We start from the raw sequence: 20,134 nt of genomic DNA, 5'->3' as shown, positions 1-20,134 counted from the left end.
GTTCAAACTTTGTGCGTGTTATGGTGAATTCAAAAATTCTCAATGAGGAATACAGGAACCGGGATGGTATGGGCACCATTAGAATACAGGGCAGAAATAATCAGCTTATATAGACATTGTGCATTCATCAATCGCAGACTTCCCTAAACTAAAGGTGCAACGTGTAATATAGGACAAAATTTTTTAGTTTAAAATTTATTAACAACAGAAAAACGATTTATTTAAATAGCATTCGTTGTAACATAGTACGATCATATTGCTTGTTACACAATCTGTTGCTTTACAAAAACTCTTTGTTCAAATCCTCTTCCTCAATCTTATAACAAACAAAAATATATTTAATTTGAACTCGCATTAAAATCACTACTTTTCTCCAAAACTCTGGTTTTACAGGAGTTCTTGTAAGATTATACATGTATAAACACAATATGGAACCCAACCACCTTGTTTTTGGCACTCGCTGTATGGGGTTCAATCTTCTAAGCTACAATCAATCCAAAATCGTTCAATAACATATTGCATATTATACAAGAAAACTTTAATAAATTAAATAGTAAATTGTTTTAATCCAATCCGTTTAATTACTTAAGATATAGCAATAAAAATATTTTTCCACAGTAGGTGTTAATGTTCATATTACTGAAGTATATATCAATCTGTTTGGTTGCCAATATCTTATCGCATACCTATCCGCAAAAATTGTCTCTTCATATAGTATTTTACAATTAAGGATCCAAAATACTGTATAATTTCCTAGAAAGAAAACTGAATTCTTTAACGCATTTACCGCGTTGATTTAGATATAATTATTCTACGAACTTATTGGTAACCATTATTTTCCAAACAGGCTTGCTGCAGATATTCTATCCTGCAGAGCTATGTTGTCGGCTGCTTCTTCGATGCACGTGCACGAGCACATGTGCTCCGGACAGTGAGGATTCCGGTCAGAGCAGTGGAGCTCACATATCATACTGACAATGTCCACATTCCCGTACACAGTCGCCTCGTTCGCGCCATAACGAGGTTTGCACGTCTGCTTTGAAATCGGACAGTTCTTACTGAAAGCCGAGATGTCGATTTTCCGTGGCTTCTGTTCTACTGTTTCCTGTGTCCGGACTTTGTTGACTTCTGGTTCTACGTCAAACACTATCCGAGTGAAGGCGTGGCTGTTGGGGAGCTCAAAGAACTGCTCGTCTCCCCTGTTGGGCCGGCTGTTGCTGCCGTAAGATGATGGGGGTTTGTAGGACGGGTTATAGGATGCCGGGTTGTATGTCTGCTGGTACTGTCCGTTGTTGTAGCCATACCCAGGGTTCACAAAAACCGAACCGTAACTTTTTTTATTCCCGTATCCTCTGTAATTGCTGTTTCCATAGCCAGTTCCTTTGCCATAATCGGTTGGGTGTTTACCGTAACCTTTTCCGTATCCTTTTTTGACAGGGGCGGGTTGCTCCACTGGTACAATGATTGGAGCTGGCAGCATTGTGTAACCGAAGGATGGGGCGTATGGAGGGGCAACCATGGGCTGCATTGGTTGAGAAATAGCTGGCATTGCCATCGGTGGGATATCAATATACTCCACGCCGCCCCCTCCTTGATTTCTATTCATAGCCATCATAAGCACAAGTCCACCTAAACCTAGTCCCAGGGGTGCCATAAGACTACCGAACGATAAACCGCCCAAAACACCGCCACCAGCCCCAACAACTGGTCCGACCGGAAGAATAGGTGCTACAGGGGGAAACACAGGGCCGGGGATCAGTTTCTCTGTGGACAGAGGTAGGGGTGGTGTGGTGGTCAGTGAGGCTGGCGGCTGTTGGGATGTGGAGATTGGGTTTACAGGTGTGGGCGTGACGATGATCAGTTTATCGGTGGTGGTTGGGGGAGCGCTAGTGGAGCCCGTAGTGATTACTGGAGCCGCGGTCGTGGTAGGTGGATTCGTAATGATAGGGAAAGTGGTGGTTGTCTGTGGCGCCGCTGTGGTTGGTGCAGCAGTAGTCGGGACGATAACAACAGAGCCAGATGTTGTGGGTGCTGGTGCTGAAAATGTCAGTAATAAAATATAGTATAATCTTATAATAAAAATAGCATATAACTAGAAGAAAAAAAAATAAGAAGAAATTTGAAAAATTTTCAAAATAATAGTAAGGTTTTCCGCTGAGAGCGAAAAACCTTAAAACAGGATTATCTTAAAATTATGTAACAGACGACATTTATGTTTATGAATACAATGAATTCATTCCTTGATATCAATGTAAACTAGGTTTTGGATTCACCTTGTGTCGTCCCTGATCCAGTATGTCCCCCGTGAATGGTGGCGTATACCGAGTTATAATCTGGCCAATGGAAACCCGCCGGAACAGGTGCTCCCTGGGCAAGAATGGTGAAGTCAGCGCAGTTTACAAACGTGGGCTGCATTCCATATCCCATACCACACACTAACTGACCATTCAAACTAGCGCATCGCCAGTCTCTTGCTGAAAAGAAAAATACAAAGACATGCATTTCTTTTTCCTTCATCCTTGTTTTTATGGTTATAAACATGTAGTATACAGATCATTTCTGATAGGAATAACATGAACGTGTAAATAATAAAATGTAACTAAGGTAATCTTAAGTATAATACTTAATTATAATCATAAGTAATTTTTTTCAACGATATTTGCTGAATTTCAATTTTTTCAAAATGAAACCCACCAGTAACCCATGTCCATTGCATGACGCATTGGTCACATGTCAGTCCTGCTGGCAACTGAAGCGGAACGACAACATCCCCATCAATGTCCGGAATCTGGATGATGGTTTGGTCGGCGGTATTAGCCAGCTTTAGCGGGTTCTGGTCGAAGCAAGCCTGTGATGCAGCAGTGCTAGCATCAGATTTACACAACTTAAACTTAAAAAAGCCGCCATTAGCACGTGCTGTGACTTGGACCGTGACATTGACCACAGCGCCCTCTCGGTAGATGTACGTCGACTTTTTGGAGGCGTATTGTCCGTTAGGAGCCTCGTTTGGTCTTGTTCCTCCGATGTAATCCCCACAACGACCGCATTTCCCCGTCAGGTCTCCATCAGTCTTAACCAAAATAAAATTACAAAACTATTAGAAAGTACTAGTATCTTCTTTACCAATGTTCACAAGTTCGATGTTTGAAACAATTAGATAATCTGATTTGAACATGTTTTATTGTGTAAATTACACAAGAGGATTGGAAACAAGTTCTTACAGCTTACATGTACATGCTCCTCTCCAATGACAATTAGATGATAAATCTTGGTAGAGTTTAACAGTTTTGTAATTGCCCGTTTCACTCAAATCATCCATATATGTTTACTTTAACAATTCTTTTAAAAGTAATAATAACTTTCCGATATAGGTACATGTAGTGACAGTTTTTTTATTTAATAGAATTTTGTCCTATGCTATGTATATTACCGACTAAAATCAAGAAGCTTATATTAGTGAATAAAAGAACTGAAAATAAAAAGGTAAGCAAATTTTGAAAACAATTTTGCAAACCCAGTTTTGGAATAAGAACAGAACATAATAACTTTTTTACTACATCAGGTTTTCCAACTTCAAATACTTTGATATATGATCGAAGTAAATATTTTGAATACTACAGTATTCAAAATGGATTTTAATGCAAGTGCTGCTCATATCAATCTATGGAAGAACTTTTCGACAATTTATAAAAAAAAACTTACATAAGTTCCTCCACAATTCAAAGACATATCCTCTGTGTTCTGTGTTAAAGTATCTCCCCATGGTGCCTCCCCAAAATAGCGCCACACAGACGAACGACTGGTGGGGGACTTCAGAAAGCCGTTCCCCAACACAAAGGGAGCAAACCACGCAAAACAAACAAAGAGTCCTATTGAAAACTTCATTATCTTCCACAGCATAATTTAACAATTAAAATAAATAATTATTCCAAGCACAAACTTAAAAAAATTAATAAATCCTGTTTGAAAATCAAATCAGATGTTGGTCATGGTAATTTAGCGTCTGCCACCAATCCTTCGCATTTTTGCTCTGATGTCCTAGCAAATTTCTGATAATTCTCGTGGGTCATAAAATATCCCGTATGTGTACTCCGGTGACAAATTGTAGGTACAGTACATGGGTCCTCTGCTATAACTTTACCCAACGCCACCCGATTACGTCACTTGACAAGCGACGTACTCAAGCTGTTTAGCTATGACCGGTGAAGCGCAGGGGTTCCGAATGACGTAACCGTCAACAACATGTAGCCTTCTCTGGACATACCGTCTACTACCGCCATGTCTCGTTATGAATCTGTTAATCCTATTATCTCTTCAAAGGCGGAAAAGTTATGATTTTTGTAAAGTTCTATTTTAAAGTCCATGGGTAACGTGTGACCAAATATCGTTTCGTTGACACCTCCAGCTTCCTGGAGTTTAGCAGAAAGGACAGGATTTGTGAAGAAAAACAAAAAATGCAATAACAGTAAAATAGTTTAATTAACTAACGTAATAAACAGCGAATTCGCTAACAATTGTGCATGCAAACTATTATTTCTTGTGAAAACATATACACACACTTAAAAAATAATACCAAACAGACAACAACAACAAAACAAAAGCAGTTCTTAAAACTAAAACTCACTATTATGTAACCGGGCTATTTGCAAGATGTAACATTAATTCGCAATCTCTTCCTTAAATGTGTGTATTTGGACATTCCAATCATTTAGTTGATTCTCTCCATAACTGAATTGTTTCGCGCGTTAATTTGAGAGGTCTATAATTCGTTAAAACTTATCCGCTATCGTTTATTGTACGCAAAAAAAAGAATGATGTTCAGTCTTCATGAGTCTATGAATTTTCAAACTTTTAAAGATATTTCCAATTATTTGAGGTTGTGTTAATTATGATCACATGGCGTCTTTTGCTATTTTTAGCTGGATTACAATCCGTTAATAAACCAAACACTCCCTGTGTAATGTTTCAACACGTGATAGCGGTCACTATATCTTTAATTGATTAAAAACTATGAGTCTCTATGTTATATGTTTGATCATAACCAAGTGTCTTATCCTTAGCTAGAACAGAATCTGTCAAATTCAACACTCCATCTGTAATATTTAATCACATGAATTGGAAACATTTTTGATCACGTGACGTGCGTCAGGAACACTGGTTGAACTAAAACCGGTCATTAAATTCAAACACTCTCTCTGTAATATGTTTGATCACGTGACGTTTATCGCTGATCACCGCGTTCATTTGATCCTGGATCCACGAAAGAACCTCTTGGGTCGTTTGTCTGGATGCAGCATAATAGGCTAAAATATAGAAATTATATAATTTTATTTAAATAAATTAAATATTACATGTAGTATATAATTTTACCAGAAGAAAGACTGTTAAGACATACATGTGTCATTAGACCACATTGTAGAGATTTATCCATTTTATTAGAAAACAATTCGGGTAAAAGCCAAATTCCAAATTGATTCTTGTAACATGATTTTAAGTTATATCTTGTCTTTTCTCCCACTAAATGATAAAAAAAAGAATATCACACTGAATACTGTTTTACAGTTAGGACAGTTGTACAATTTGGGGATGGGGTTGAGGGTAAATGTTATAATTCCTTTCTCATCAGATGCTACCATGTATTGAATAAAACAGACTCAGTACTTACTGTCATCTTTACAGCACATGTAAAAACATGTCCATACAGATCCCGAGTAGATTTCTTCAGGGAGGGGAAACTCGTGAGTAAGGTAGAGCAGTTTTCCAAGGAACAAGAATGCATGTCGATACACATCCTGATGAATAGACAGGTGTGTATTTTGAAGTATATTACAATTACTTAAATTTATTCAGAAGGGTCCTGAAAGACCCTTTGTTTTATTGTCAATTTCTAAGGTTTTTACATCTTAAAATATGTACATGTATTTGCATTTCAAATATATTTTTCTGGTTACATTTAAATACATGTACACTGTACATGTACATCTTGGAAATGAATACTGCAAAATCCCCACACATACTTTCAATTTTTGGTATGTAACAATACATAATATCTGCACCCAAACAATTTTTGCAGCCATCTGAGGTATGTATTGATTATAACAGGGTGGGAGTGTTGTTTTTCCAGTAGTTGCTACACCAACAAACATGTTAGGGGCCTCGGGCTATGAAGCGCTGTGTAACAGTGTGTAGGAAGTGTGTATTTACTAGCAGCTAGACCACTGTAATAGAGTTTATATCACCACCTCATTCCAGAAGAGCCATCAACATCCTTCCAGTTATTACTGGATCTAGAAAGGTGGGGGAGGGGGAGATCTGGAATCCCCTAGGAAAATTCACTTTTAAAACTTAAAAAAAAAAAAAGCTTCATAACAAAGTCACTGACATATTCCTTTGGACCCCTTCCTACTCCCCCTTTCAGAATAAAGGAATATTTTAAGTTTACACATTTTTTGTACATAAGCCTCATTTTCAAAAAATTAGATTCTTTTGGTGTTTATACCAATTATTATTTCAATACAAATCTCTGAATAACAGCACAGTACATATGTAAATGCTAATGTAGGTATTCATGAATAGATACCTATACAGGTGAAAATACTAATAATCTGGTGACAAAATGATTACGTGACTGTGTGTTACTTATACATAATACAGTAGGAAGTCACAAACCCTCCCTCTGATACACATAACTCAGAAGGTCATTGTAATATTCTGCAAACATTGCAAAACTCCTATGCTGCAAGAGTCTTCAAACAGATTGCATGCAAATCAATGAGCAAAAATACCCATAACTGCCAATTACATGCAAAAGCTATACTAAATTGGTAAAAACAGACTTATTTAGCAATTTTTGTGATCAAGGGTCTTTTAGGCACAAGGAAATGTTGTGCATGTGATGGATATGTCAATTAGACATTAAAACATCAAAGGAAGTCATGATTTACCTAGGCCACCTAAATCATTGATCACGAACTCCCTAATCACTGGTCAGCATGTAAACTTCAGAACAATGCCCGTGTTCCTGCACTATTTTTCTATAGGAGCATTACCCTTTCAAGAAGTTTTTTTTTAAATGCTGACAGAAATACAGAATTATGATTGATCAGAATTAATAATTGAGACGAAAATGATTGATAAAGGTACTAGACACACAAAGTAGCCCTCATCAAATCATAAATGCATTATGCTTTACTACATAGACAGGTTTTTTTTTGTTGCTTTTTTTATTTTACAATTGTGTGGTGCAAAAGGCACTGAACTAATTTTGGATTGAGTGGTTGAACAGGGCAGGAGAATGAACCTCTTTTACTCATGCAATGAATAGTACATGTATTACATGTACTAACAAAAGCTAGATATATTATATTTCTGAAATAGCACAGAAATTAAGACACTGCAAAATAGTGGTTCAAAACCATAATGCATGATTTGATATAAATTCTAATGGGTTTATCATTTCACAGCAAAGTAAGGTTAGATTATATTGGCACTTACAAGGAACCAGTTCCCAATGGACACACATCGGGGGGTGGGGCGGATCTGGATTTGCTGGTAGTGTTCTTCCCTGGGTCGTGCAAACACGAGGGCACACAGGGCCAAGAACTCCTGCTGCTGCAGCTGAAGATTCCTCCCCCAGTTCAATAACAGGAAGTACCGCAGACAGTACACAATGAAACCATTCTTCCTACCATAGCGATCAAACCATTTGGGCCTCTCCACTGAAATTCAATTATGGCCAATGTTTGGAATGTACCAATATATATAATATATATAGGCTATACGTATATCCTGTGTTTTTTCGCGATGATCTAATTTTCACTTTTTCAAAGATCTCTTTTAAATCGCAAACACTTGAATACACAGAAATTATATTCAGTAACATTTACTATAAGAAACTTTCTAAATCGCAAAAAATGACTGACGCAAATTAAAAATATTACAGATTTCACCTATTTCGCAAATTTTGTGACACGCAAAAAGAACTGATATACGGTAAGAGCAATGCTGTGGTTTGATCATTGTAAGTTGGAAAAATAACAACCAATATTTTCCTTTTCGTTTACGGTTATTGAATCTCTGTGATGTGACAGATCTAGATTCTGCTGTTAAGAACTTAAGTCGTATTTTCAATCGATTAAAATATAAGATTCTTTCTGATATCACCAAATATGACCCTCAATGGGTCATTTTGGATCTTTCTGCACTTAGTGCTATTGTAGAGACTTTTGCTTAAATCAAATTGATTGTACAATATAACAGCAGATGTACAGATCTTTACAATGTACCTGGCTCTTGGTGTGACATTATATAGTGGAAAGAGTTCAGATTCCAGAATATCTTATCTTCTTGTATTTTGTGGAGAGCTGGAAGATTTGGATCATCAATGGCTAAAACCTTATCAAAATAAAATAATTTCACTGCATTCATTTTCAATTTAATGCCACAATGGTGAATATAGAATAAATCTAAAATGATATTTCTCAAAGGGATTTGCATAAAAATGGTGTTGATTGTTGTAAATATAGTGCAATTCAGTACAGTATTATTACACGGTCACAATCCTATCAGATTAACCGAAAATGATATTTTTTCCTATCATATTATCAGGAAAAAATATAAAGGAATATATAAGAAATGGTTAGGTGATTTGATATTATATCAGATTAACCGAATTATTCGATTAACCGTTATCAGATTAAGTGGAACCCTCTGTATTTTCAGTGTAAAATTTGATTAACATATACTAGTATCAAAATTTCCAATCAATTAAAATCTCACCCCCTCAATTCTTAATGTATCCCAAGGGCTGCGCCCATACTCGTTGACAAGATTTTCTCTGCGGGGAAGGACAATTCTGTAGATGAGGGCTCGTAGTTCAGTTAATGCCTCCTCAGCACAAGGCTGCCCCCTGGTGGTATCCTCTTGTAACAGTCGATGCCAGTAGAAGTTGTTGTGCATTGCCATCAAGTGACTGGGGTATTTAAGCTACAACATGTTCATTAATATAAATAAAACTTTCATTACAGTTAAAATATTTTTCTTTTATGATGTAGTCTATTTAATTAAGAAAATTGATATTTATCTAAAGGACTATATGTATGATATGAGTAAATTTTGTCCATCATAAATAACTTTTTTATAAGTATCACAGGTACATTAAAAAATATTTTTTTGATTGAAAATAACCATCCCTAAGATATACTTTACATATATTTGTCTCATTTATTTCAGCTTGCTAGCTTTTTTCCATCTTTAATTAGTCTGCTATGAGAATAGATAGATAAATTTAAACACCTTTTATCCTTAGATTAACATGTTCTCCTGATTTGACAATTACAAAATTTTATTTTTTTTAATAGGAATATGCTTTCTTTTTGTTTTCCTTCTTATTTTTTCATTCTTACAGAAGAAATCTTCTCTGCAAGGAGCTTAGAAAAGTATCCTTTGTGAACAATTTCCTCTGGGTTGGATTGAAGACAATAGAACATTCTGGAGTGTTCTACTGCCCTGGCAAAGCTAACATTGCGTGACTGAAAGTGAAATTGAGGCTGTTATTAAAATAAAGCAACATATTTACATCTTTCTTTTAGCAAATGAGTGAACTGATTGTAAGGAGTAAGATATACATCAGAAAGTTTGATAAAAGAACTAGCCAAGTCGTCTCATACGAGAACAGAACTCTGACATCATCATGATTATTTCAAGCGGTCTGAGATTTTTCTTCAGTAGCTGAAGGTTTCGACCAATGAATAAACTGCTTAGAACTGGATCATGAAGATTTCAGCCCTGTCATTTTCTACAGAGCTATGAATCACATTCAGTTTTCTTATGATTCAGAAATAGGAGAAAATTCTCAGCTGTAGATGCGAGTATACGGTATAAGAATCAATTGCTTCATCAATGTTAGGATTGACAACTTTACTCTATATTAAACATTCTGTCATGAGTATCATAAAGCCAAAATGAAGATGTTCGAGAGATATCTGGCATAACTGCAGTGAGTTAATGACTGAATATGCCAAAGACAGTTTTACCATTTCCCTGTTTAGCATGGGATGATTTTCTATGCCTCTGTAGCGATTCACCCATTCTGCAAAAGTTTCGACACCAATCCTTCCTCTTACGTCAATTTGTCTATTCAAACCAGTACTGACATACTGTGAGGTGAAGTCATTGCCAGCAATGATGCTCAGTTCTACCATGAGGTGTGGACTCTGAAACTGCAAATAAAAACTACATGTGTATGCATAATAAAAAGTTTGTTAAAAATCATATACCGAATCGTAAAGTAATCTGAAGAATGCAACAATGTTGTAAATTTCTTTCAGTTAAAACTGTCAAAAATACTATTAAGTACATGTGTATGCTTGTACAAATACATATGTATTGCAAACCTCAGTCATAATGATAAATTAATTCAAATGGAAGTTTAATTTGAGAAACATAATATATTTAACCAATGATTTTAGAGAAACAGTAAAAATGTAAGAATCCTGCCAGGACCACTAATTACCTACCCCCAACGTGTACCTGACTTTTTCGCTTGAGATGACACCACACCATACAGCCTCGGGTTTCACCGGAACTTCAATGGGCAATCCCATCTGAAGACCATTGTACATGTCAAACAGATCATCTGGAATAAATCTACATTTGTCAAAAACACAGAAGTCAGAGTCATTACTCCAGATAGCAAATGCTTTTTCCCGATCGTGAAGAGCTTTTGCAATCATGAAATCTGCTTCTCCTGTGACACTTTGGATCATTTCACACCCACAAGACATAAGTGTCTCAACAATCTGAATTTCTAAACACACTGGTCTGGTGAACATTTGTTCATCCAGGTTTGACACTTCTTTCATTCCTCTGCACACATTGATCACTTCATTCAGGTTCTCCACCTCCTTGTGGTGTCTTTTCATCCATGTGTCTAGCTTCTGCTGACTATTGGCTTCCGAACATCCTTTGGTAGCATCCTGAATGAACACGAATGAAATCTTAAGCTGTCTGAAAATTTCAATAAATCTCTTGATAAAGGTTTCCAGTGATTTGTATTCCCCACCAAGAATCTTAAGAAACTGGTTATTTCTGAGACTGCTAAGTCCTTTCCAGAATTTGGGAACCACCATATGCTCAAAGGAGTAAAAGTCCACAATAATTTCAATGCCTCCTCTGCTTTTAGCTAGAGCCACTAGGTCCACTTCATCCACACACTCTTCTCTTCTTCTTAGACAATGAGACAATAGACCTCGGATCCCCATATCTTTTCTATTTAAAAATTAATATGGTATCATATTTAGTACACATGTAAATCATTAATCTAGAAGGGGTGGGGTATTCTGGGCACCTTTTTGGGTTTTATATCTTTTTTGCTTGCCAAAATTTCGAAAAAATCTTTTTAGAAGCTAGGGGTTGAGGTGGGGTTGGGGTGGGGTAAGGGTAAGGTTAAAACCCATTTCTGGGGACTCCCTGGAGAGAAATTCATGATCTGCCCCTGAGAAAAGTGTTTTCTCCCCTCTGATAAACACTTAATAAATTACTAGAAAAATTTGATCGAATTGGCAAAAAATAGTCAATGAATTTTTACATCCCCTCATAACAGTAGAAATTAATACAAAAAACTCCATCTTTATATAGTTTGCATGGAACATATTCTATAACACATTGGCATCATTTTATCATTTATATATAATCATGATTATGACCGAAATGTCACTTGCAGTGAAACATCACATTTTTTTTGTTTACAAATTAAAAATGTGAAAAAAAGGTGGCATGTCAAAAAATCTTTTTTCTTTTGTTCCAGAGAACAAAATCATTTAATTCACAGAGCACAACGGCAACATATATGAAAATATCTACCAAAAAAAAAGATATGGATGCAAAAATTACTGGGACACATTGAATATATAAGTTACTACTAAGTTAATGCTAAGATCAGTCAGACTGGTAAACTCCTGCAACAGAGACATAAGTCTGACTGGTTAATTTCATTATTTGATTGAACTAAAGGGTCAGATTGTGAATGTTTTTGGGTGATTTGTTTCTCTCCGAGAGAAAACGTACCTGGGTACGTTCTCTCTTAGAGAAACCGTACTCCAGGATTTTATTGCCTTTTCTCCTGGGTACGTTTTCTCTTGGGTAGGCCTACATGTACATGTCTGTACGTTTTCTCCAGCATTCAAAATAATTACCTCAGTGATATTGACTGCAGGCGGTACTGATATACCTTTATTTAGCAGCTGTCAATTTTCTCATTTGAACATATTCATATTATACTGTAGACTTAAGCAGATGCACATCATTAAAATACAAATCGTAAAATTGTTTCCGAACAAATTACGCAGAAAGTGAGAAACGCTATTTACTACTTTCACTTTCATTTTTAGGAACTTTCACTTTCACGACAACCAACAAATGTTGAATAAAATGTTAGAAGCCTTTTTCTTTTCCTCTTTATTTCTCTGCAATTTGTAACATTCTTTTACTCTAAGGCTATAATAAAACAAGTGTTTAGATTTATCACTATTGCGAAATTTATAAGTACAACTTATGTGAATTACATTCTATCAACTTCCTGTAAGAGGTAAACAATCGAGTATCGCCACGTCGATTTGCAACTATTAGACCATTTGTCAATAAGCGACAATATATTTGAAAGTACAGGTAAATTCCATTGCTAATATATGCTTCCCTCTTTATAAAGGCTATAAGAGTTATATTGAGAGGTGTTTATAATGTCCCATAAGCTGACCCGGTGCGTTCAATGGCATATGGTGTAAAGTTTTATTTCAGTAAGAGATATTAGATATTATGGATAATTTAGCAATATGGTGCTTATTTTTAGCAGTGGTCGGGATTTATGTTGTAGACGATCATGATGTAGAAATCGTAGAGTTTCATACAGCAATTCAATTCGAAAGTATGCAATATTGGAGAATCAATCTTGCAACCAATAACCAATGCCACATTTTTAACTTCTTATTTTTTTAAAATATGGGTATTACAAATACAGATTGGTTGATAATTGCTTTTAGATATAATCTGTCGGCCCTCTGTGCAGTTAATAATATTGCCTTCTTGTGATGATTTGATTTATTGTTCATTTATTTTTAAAAAACCCTATTAATGGATTTATCAATACATTGACTGTTTTATTTATATTGCTTTATCTTAAATGTATTTAATTTGCTTTTAGGAATGGAAAGTATATGTTGAAGAAGCTGATTAGTGCAATAAATTTACGCAGTGGAAAAAGAAACATAATCATGAGCAAAATGCCAGTAACGGCAGTAAGACGGAATCCTCCTAGGCACACTATTGAGGAAGCAGATATAGGAGAGGACTCATTTCCTCATGTACCTATACCCTCCAGAAGAAAACATGGCTCGGGATCAGAAAATGATTCAAGGAGCCTAGAAGGAGACTATGGCAATGTAGCCTTGTTACTGTTCTTATATGTACTTCAGGGTATACCGCTGGGTGTGGCGGGCAGCATACCTATGCTTTTACAAAGCAGAGGAGTGAGTTACAAGGACCAAGCTATTTTCAGTTTTGTTTTTTGGCCCTTCAGTATCAAATTGTTATGGGCACCACTAGTGGATTCCTTGTATTTATCTTCATTTGGGAGAAGGAAGAGCTGGCTAGTTCCTATTCAGTATTTGATTGGTGTGTTTATGATATTCCTCTCCTATCATGTCAACAGTCTGATCGGCAGTGAAAAGAGTGGTGATGGAGTGAGTGTTTATTTCCTGACTTTTATCTTCTTTATGCTCAACTTTCTAGCAGCTACACAAGACATTGCAGTGGATGGCTGGGCATTAACAATGCTCTCTAGGTAAGAAATTTAGTAATAAAAAAAATTTCACACATTTTTTGTTTCTCTTATTCCATTCTAATGCTTGAATTTTCCATGCAACTATTGGTGTATTAGTAACATTACATAATTATTTTTTGTTATTGTAGGAGAAATGTTGGCTGGGCAAGTACATGTAATTCTGTGGGTCAAACAGCAGGGTACTTTCTTGGAAACATTCTGTTCCTAGCATTAGAGTCAGCTGATTTCTGTAACAAGTATCTAAGGAGCGAGCCTCAACAAACAGGACTGATCACATTGGCTGGTAATGGCAGAAATCTACCAAAATGTAAAAAAATCTGGAATGAATCTCCATTTCCATCGTATCATTCACGATAATTTATAATGATTATTCATCTGAGAATGATTTTTAACATAGAATTTTTTATGTAGGATTTATGTTCTTCTGGGGCATAGTATTTTTTGTGACAACAACCTTGGTCATGATAATGAAGCACGAAGCTGATGATCCTGATGCAGACAGTGAGCAGGGAATCCTTGACACATATAAACAGCTGGTCAAGGTCATTCGACTGAAACCAATCATCTCCTATGCAATCATCCTCCTCACAGTGAAGGTCAGATATCAACTTCCCTATATTTTATATGAAAAATACTTCTTTCCATTTTATTTTGCATGATCTGATTAACAAGTAAACATTATGATAGATTCAAATGATAACTTGGCTACTTGTGGTTTTTTTATTCTCAAATTATTGTGTCAATTGAAAAAATCCACATTTTGTATCACCCTTATTTTGTACAAATTGTATAAATTGGGTTTAGATGGTATCTTTTGAGTAGTCATTTAAACTAAGGAGAATTATGTAAATGTTACCTCCCATGTAAATTTTAGTATAATACAAAACTTAATTATTTCATTTTCTGTCAACAGATTGGTTTTGCAGCAGCAGATTCTTTGACAGGTCTGAAGTTGATAGAAGCCGGAATGAAGAAGGAGACACTTGCCTTGTTCGCCGTGCCCATGATTCCTATACAAATTATACTGCCATTAATCATAAGTAAATACACAGCTGGACCAACACCCATGGATGTGTATCTGCGAGCAATGCCATTCAGGTGCAAAAATAACAAATGCCCATAATAATTTACTTACCCATTATTTTAGTATGTTGAGATAAAAACCTATTTTTAAAGCTATACATGCTATAATTTACGTCAATTTTGAATGACAGTGAAAACGCATGTGTTTGTATACTGATAAAAGTTATCCTTAATCTGTAAATTACAAGGGTGAATTCCATCTCGTTACAAAGATATAGATTTTTAATTGTTTATTTTCCTGCCAGGAAAATATACCTTTTTATGAATATTGATGAAGGAAGAGCAAACCGACCTCATTGCGCATGTCCGCGGAGAACTAGGTGGTCGTTATTGTTTGCCTAATTAAATATCCAACTTGATTTTTAATATGCTTAACAGTTGTTAATTTGAAATACATACATGTATAATGAGTAAAATACGTTTGTCATTCACGATACCCTTAATTCTGCATTAACACTTATAGGATCTATAAATAGCACACAGGGGAAAAACACAGGTCTACGTCATTTTTTTAAAGGAAGTATTCATATCTACTCACAGGCTTGTATTTTTTTTCTTTTGTTTGCACTCCTATATCGGACAAATTTATGCTTTACTGAAAATATCCTTTCCTTTGTGAAACTATCACAATTATGAAGATGTTGACCCTTCACCAGTTTTGGTATGATAGGCTAAATTTAGCTGTCGCTATCACGTGATAGATTGATATTCACGAGGAGGCATTTCTTTCCTGGCAGGAAAATAAATATTTTTTATTGTTTAATATTTGATATATTTGTTACGTGATCGAATTGAGCATTATAATTAACAGCATAAAGGTAACTTTTATTAGTAATCAAACACAAACATTTTCCCCTTTATTCAAAATTGACGCAAATTATAGCGTGTATAGCTTTAATGTTATTTACGGTATGTGAAGAGTGATTTTAAAAGCATTGCCTATAGTATTGAGTTTAAATTGCACTCACTTTGATAGGCTCAGATTATTTTCTGTTTAAAAAAAAAATTGTCAAATAAACAAAATTATAATCTCAGATTTGGAAATATTCTGATATTCATGGCTTTGTTAATTGTTACTTTCATGTTAGGCCTTTACAAAAAGTCAACTCACTAATAATAGAGATTTTTAAAGAATACAATCATATAGATGTCATGGAAGCTACCCATAATGAATATAAAAAGTTATAGGATTTTCTGTCAAAGTTGATTTTTGATATCTATAACATATTTATCTTGAATAACATGCATATGTTAAAGTGTTATGGAAGTTCTTCCCACTGTTTCTTTATGTATTTTTAAAAGCTTTTTCATCTCAAATTCTGTAATACATGTATTTAATTTTTACTCAAGTTGTATAGAGATTTAAAAGATCACAAGGTTTTGACTGAAGTTTACAGCATAGTTATTCTCTTGCATTCTGAGACTCATAATGATCATTTCCATCACAGGTTACTGATGGGATTGGTGTATGCCTTCATGGTGTGGATTTCTCATGGGGTGCAGTCTAGTCCGGGAGTATTCCCCACCTCCTTCTATGCTTTCATATTAATTGTCTATGCTCTCCATCAGGTGGGTACTGTTTAAACTTCATAACAATGGTATTTTGTTGCAAGTTTTCAGAATCTTTTATAATACTCTTTGAATTTGTTGAATTTTAGTAAATATCTATTAAAGATACCAGGATGCAATCCCACTTTAGGCTATTTTATCTGAAAAAAAAATATTTGCAGTGAATGCATTTTTCAGTGATATTGACATTTGGTCACTTCCCAATGGAGAATCTCATTATATGTTTTTATATTTTGGGTTTTTTTCTATTATACAGGTGACATTATATAGCATGTTTGTCTCTGGCATGGCCTTCCATGCTAAAATCAGTGATCCATCAATCGGAGGCACATACATGACTTTACTCAATACCTTGTCTAATCTTGGTAGGTGTCAGCAATGACAGTGTTTTTCGTTTTTTTTTAGCATCTACTATTATATAAATGTATTACAATACTAAGGCGAGAGAAATTTAATTTTTAGTTTTACGGATCCGCCGACCCAATTTTTCCGATTTTGTAAAAAAAAAAATAATGAAAAAAAATTCGTATCATCGGAAATTTTTCCAGAATTTTCAAGTTTGACCGATCTTGGTTTTAAAATTACTTTATTTTATTTGAAATCTGCAAAACGTTTGACAAAGGGAGCTTTTAAAATCAAGTGTAAGCGTCTCTATAACATGGAGTATTTAAGATGGAGGTCAGCCATGCATGGTTTGGCTTAAAAGTTTTTATGAAAAGCAAAGAAAATATGTCATCCTGAACAAGTTTAGTAAGGTTAATACCAATGATCTTGAAACAAACACAAAGTACACAATAGATAGTGGACAAATTAAACTTAATATTATAAGTTCAAGCAAATAATATGTAATTTTGATTAATAAAAGTTTGCCTCCAGTTTTTTATTTTTTTTATTTTCCCTCCTCCGACCCAAATTTTTTACAAAAAAATCCGTAAAACTAAAAATTAAATTTCTCTCGCCTAATTTAGTTGAACAAAAAATAAATGGATGATGAATTTATATGAATTACTTCTTCTGTTAGTACGTATATAATATACATAATTACAGGTGGTAATTGGCCAAGTACATTAGCTCTATGGTTAGTGGATGGTTTAACTTTGAAATCCTGCATTGGAGCAGTTGGTAGTTGTGAAAAATCAGCTCCTTTAGAAGAGGTATGAGGATTTTGAAGTTTTTTGTCAATTTAACATAAATGACATACACCTGGTATATTATTTTTAGTTTATGGTTTAGTTGGACTTTTGAGAAAGATTTAGATGGTAAACTTAACTCCATCTCTGTGTGCTCCCCGCCAAAGGAGTCAATATCTGCTTCTCTCTCCTGATTAGTGAAGATTTTAATCAGATATTGAATATAACTGAGTTACTTAAACTTTTCAAGGTTTAACAGATACCTTACATTTATAGACTTGTGATTATAAGATTTTTTTGCTGTTTTCAGCAATGTACTCAACATGGAGGTGCATGTGAGACCAATGTGGATGGGTACTACATAGAATCTATTCTTCTGATAGCCATTGGATTCTTGTGGTATATATGGAGGTATAAAAAGGTGAAGGAACTGGACAGACTGGACATATCTGCCTGGAAATGCTCTTAATTATCTCCCATGTGCATTTCATATCCACTGCTACATTCCTGGGTGATTTTATCAGATGCTCATGCATTTTTTATATAAAAAAAAAATTCTAATAAATAACTTTATAAGAGATTTATAATGGATGGATCATACTGCCATACATAACATTTCAGATTGCTCTGAATCTCGTTTTCGTTCAATTGCAGTTCAGTGGAAGAGTATGTTTATAATTTTTTATGTTGTCATATAATTGGAAAATGTTTTGTGTCATTTTATTTATAAAGATCAATTTGTTGAATAAATAAATGAAAATAATTAATAGTGCCGTATCTTTCTTTCTGTCAAACGCTTTAAGTTTTTAAGTCCTAGAAAACTGCATTTTGTTCCATGTACATAAAATGAGTCTTCTCTTTCCACCCTACATAAAAACAATTCCATTTTAAAAAGACCTTCCTCACAATTACATAAAGGAGTAATACTTGCCAAACAAAACAGAGGTAGCTACTCTTCTATCAGCTAAATAGTTCGACTCGTATGCCACAAGAGGTCACTGGTTACTTGTTGTTTTGTACCATTTCCATGGACTTATACTATTATATGTTCTTTCTTAGTCTGTATAAGAATAGAGTATATATTCAGTTGTATGTGGGTTCAAGCTCTGACTTTGAAGGGAGATAATGGAATTTTCCACTGTTGGAAAGAAACAGGGCTGCGTTTTACAAAAGAACTTACGACTTATGACCAAATTAAAGAATGCTTATTAATCACAAACTAATCATTATTTGAATTTAATGGCTTTAAAAAATAATTATAGAAATTAAAATAAGGGTAAATTAATGGTATTATATAAATTTTGTTACCCATAGGGCATTCCATGAGGCTAAAAATATTTACGACTTTGTCGTAAACTCTTTTGTAAAATGCAGCCCTGAATCGTATTCCACTTAATTTCTCAAAAACCTGGTCTCATGTTCTTATTTTGATTGATGTACAACACAAGTACAGTATGTTCAACATTTATTAAAAAAATACCCTGTACGTCATGTGTGGAACAGTATTTTGCTCATCTTAACTAGCAAAGGGTGACAATCCACTGTGTTTCCCCAAGGATGAATAGAGAAACACCGTGGATCCTCACCCTTGGTTAGTGAAGATGTATTTTGCTCTGAGCCATATAGACATACCCAAGAAACAAGTTGAAGCAGTTATACTGTTTTTAACTCGGCCATCACAGTCATTCGGTCCACCAGATTTTTGTCAGCACAACTTCAGTGAATTTCATTTTGTAAGTACCAGTAAAAGGGCACAATGTGTAGATGCATGTGCATATTACTAAGCAATTTCAATTCCATCATTTTCCTAGTAATTTTGGCCCATTGGAAGTTTGATTTTTTGCCATTTATTGAATAGATGTTCAAATATGAACAGTTTTTCACTGTAACTCCTCTTTAACAGCTGCACAAAATTAGAAACCTAATGAGGACAAAAGTTATGGATTTGCACATTACCAGGAAATCATTATTCCAATATTTTTCTGGGAATTTTGGCTCTTCTGAACTTTGAATTTTGGCCATTTCTTCAAAATAACAATGAACAGTTTGTCAGCTCAATTTCTTTTTAATAAACCACTTCACAGAATTTCTAGAAACTTTGTAGGTGATAAGGACACAATGTGTAGATGTGCATATTACGTGTACCTTGATACATGTATTCCAATTTCATTATTTTTTTCTGGGAATTTTTCCCCTTTTAGATTTAGAAGTCTGGCCAGTTTTGAATATACTGCAGCACTGAAACAATTTGTCAGCTTTTCTCTTCAACATCTGAATTAATTTTCATGAAACTTTGTAGTGCCCTTGTTGTTGTAATTTTTCAAAAAACGTTTTCATACTTTCTTTTTAATCGCTATGCCAATTTCAGACCCTCATCCAAGGGGATTTCATGAAGAAAAAATTAAAATAAGGTGGGTTGTTTCAAAATCTTTTTCTCAAGAACCAAATAGCCTGTAATACCCAAAATTTTGCATATCATGACCCCAATTGGTTCGTCATAGGAAGAACATGATGG

At 34.8% G+C, this 20,134-nt stretch overlaps 3 protein-coding genes across 4 annotated transcripts; 1 reads left to right on the top strand and 2 right to left on the bottom strand.

Annotated features, from left to right (window-relative positions):
- Window positions 1-191: 191 nt before the first annotated feature.
- Window positions 192-4,056, bottom strand: LOC105333121 (uncharacterized). The gene is made up of 4 exons (XM_011435951.4): window positions 3,703-4,056; window positions 2,695-3,070; window positions 2,274-2,474; window positions 192-2,037 (listed from the first exon to the last, which is right to left on the bottom strand). Exons 1-4 carry the CDS (start codon window positions 3,898-3,900, stop codon window positions 833-835), a joined length of 1,980 nt encoding a protein of 659 aa, XP_011434253.3. The 5' UTR covers window positions 3,901-4,056; the 3' UTR covers window positions 192-832.
- On the bottom strand, window positions 3,740-12,398 carry LOC105333122 (uncharacterized). The gene is made up of 9 exons (XM_011435952.4): window positions 12,195-12,398; window positions 10,518-11,268; window positions 10,035-10,220; window positions 9,405-9,530; window positions 8,779-8,985; window positions 8,286-8,394; window positions 7,495-7,718; window positions 5,666-5,792; window positions 3,740-5,303 (listed from the first exon to the last, which is right to left on the bottom strand). The coding sequence occupies exons 2-9, from the start codon at window positions 11,259-11,261 to the stop codon at window positions 5,164-5,166; spliced, it is 1,863 nt and encodes a 620-aa protein (XP_011434254.3). The 5' UTR covers window positions 11,262-11,268; window positions 12,195-12,398; the 3' UTR covers window positions 3,740-5,163.
- A 127-nt stretch (window positions 12,399-12,525) lies between these two features.
- Window positions 12,526-18,382, top strand: LOC105333123 (acetyl-coenzyme A transporter 1). Of its 2 annotated transcripts, none has more exons than XM_011435953.4 (9): window positions 12,526-12,666; window positions 13,199-13,837; window positions 13,966-14,120; window positions 14,249-14,433; window positions 14,751-14,935; window positions 16,369-16,489; window positions 16,746-16,854; window positions 17,537-17,643; window positions 17,930-18,382. In XM_011435953.4, the coding sequence occupies exons 2-9, from the start codon at window positions 13,212-13,214 to the stop codon at window positions 18,086-18,088; spliced, it is 1,647 nt and encodes a 548-aa protein (XP_011434255.2). In that variant the 5' UTR covers window positions 12,526-12,666; window positions 13,199-13,211; the 3' UTR covers window positions 18,089-18,382. The 2 variants fall into 2 exon arrangements, with proteins under 2 accessions (XP_011434255.2, XP_065935899.1); XM_066079827.1 differs by lacking the exon at window positions 12,526-12,666 and adding an exon at window positions 12,774-12,794.
- The last annotated feature ends 1,752 nt before the right edge of the window (window positions 18,383-20,134 follow it).

This window comes from Magallana gigas, chromosome 3, assembly GCF_963853765.1.
Source record: "Magallana gigas chromosome 3, xbMagGiga1.1, whole genome shotgun sequence".
NCBI lineage: Eukaryota > Metazoa > Mollusca > Bivalvia > Ostreida > Ostreidae > Magallana > Magallana gigas.
This window is presented reverse-complemented; position numbering and strand designations above follow the sequence as displayed.

Excerpts from the sequence above, each read along its gene's own strand:
- LOC105333121 (XM_011435951.4), bottom strand. The coding sequence starts at position 3,900 with ATGCTGTGGAAGATAATGAAGTTTTCAATAGGACTCTTTGTTTGTTTT. Across the intron at positions 2,475-2,694 it reads GCAATGGACATGGGTTACTG|CAAGAGACTGGCGATGCGCT; the intron begins GTGGGTTTCATT and ends TTTTCTTTTCAG. Across the intron at positions 2,038-2,273 it reads TGGATCAGGGACGACACAAG|CACCAGCACCCACAACATCT; the intron begins GTGAATCCAAAA and ends TGACATTTTCAG.
- LOC105333122 (XM_011435952.4), bottom strand. The coding sequence starts at position 11,261 with ATGGGGATCCGAGGTCTATTGTCTCATTGTCTAAGAAGAAGAGAAGAG. Across the intron at positions 10,221-10,517 it reads AAGTCAGGTACACGTTGGGG|TTTCAGAGTCCACACCTCAT; the intron begins GTAGGTAATTAG and ends TTTTATTTGCAG. Across the intron at positions 9,531-10,034 it reads CCATGCTAAACAGGGAAATG|TCACGCAATGTTAGCTTTGC; the intron begins GTAAAACTGTCT and ends TTTCACTTTCAG.
- LOC105333123 (XM_011435953.4), top strand. The coding sequence starts at position 13,212 with ATGTTGAAGAAGCTGATTAGTGCAATAAATTTACGCAGTGGAAAAAGA. Across the intron at positions 14,121-14,248 it reads AGGACTGATCACATTGGCTG|GATTTATGTTCTTCTGGGGC; the intron begins GTAATGGCAGAA and ends TTTTTTATGTAG. Across the intron at positions 14,434-14,750 it reads TCATCCTCCTCACAGTGAAG|ATTGGTTTTGCAGCAGCAGA; the intron begins GTCAGATATCAA and ends TTCTGTCAACAG.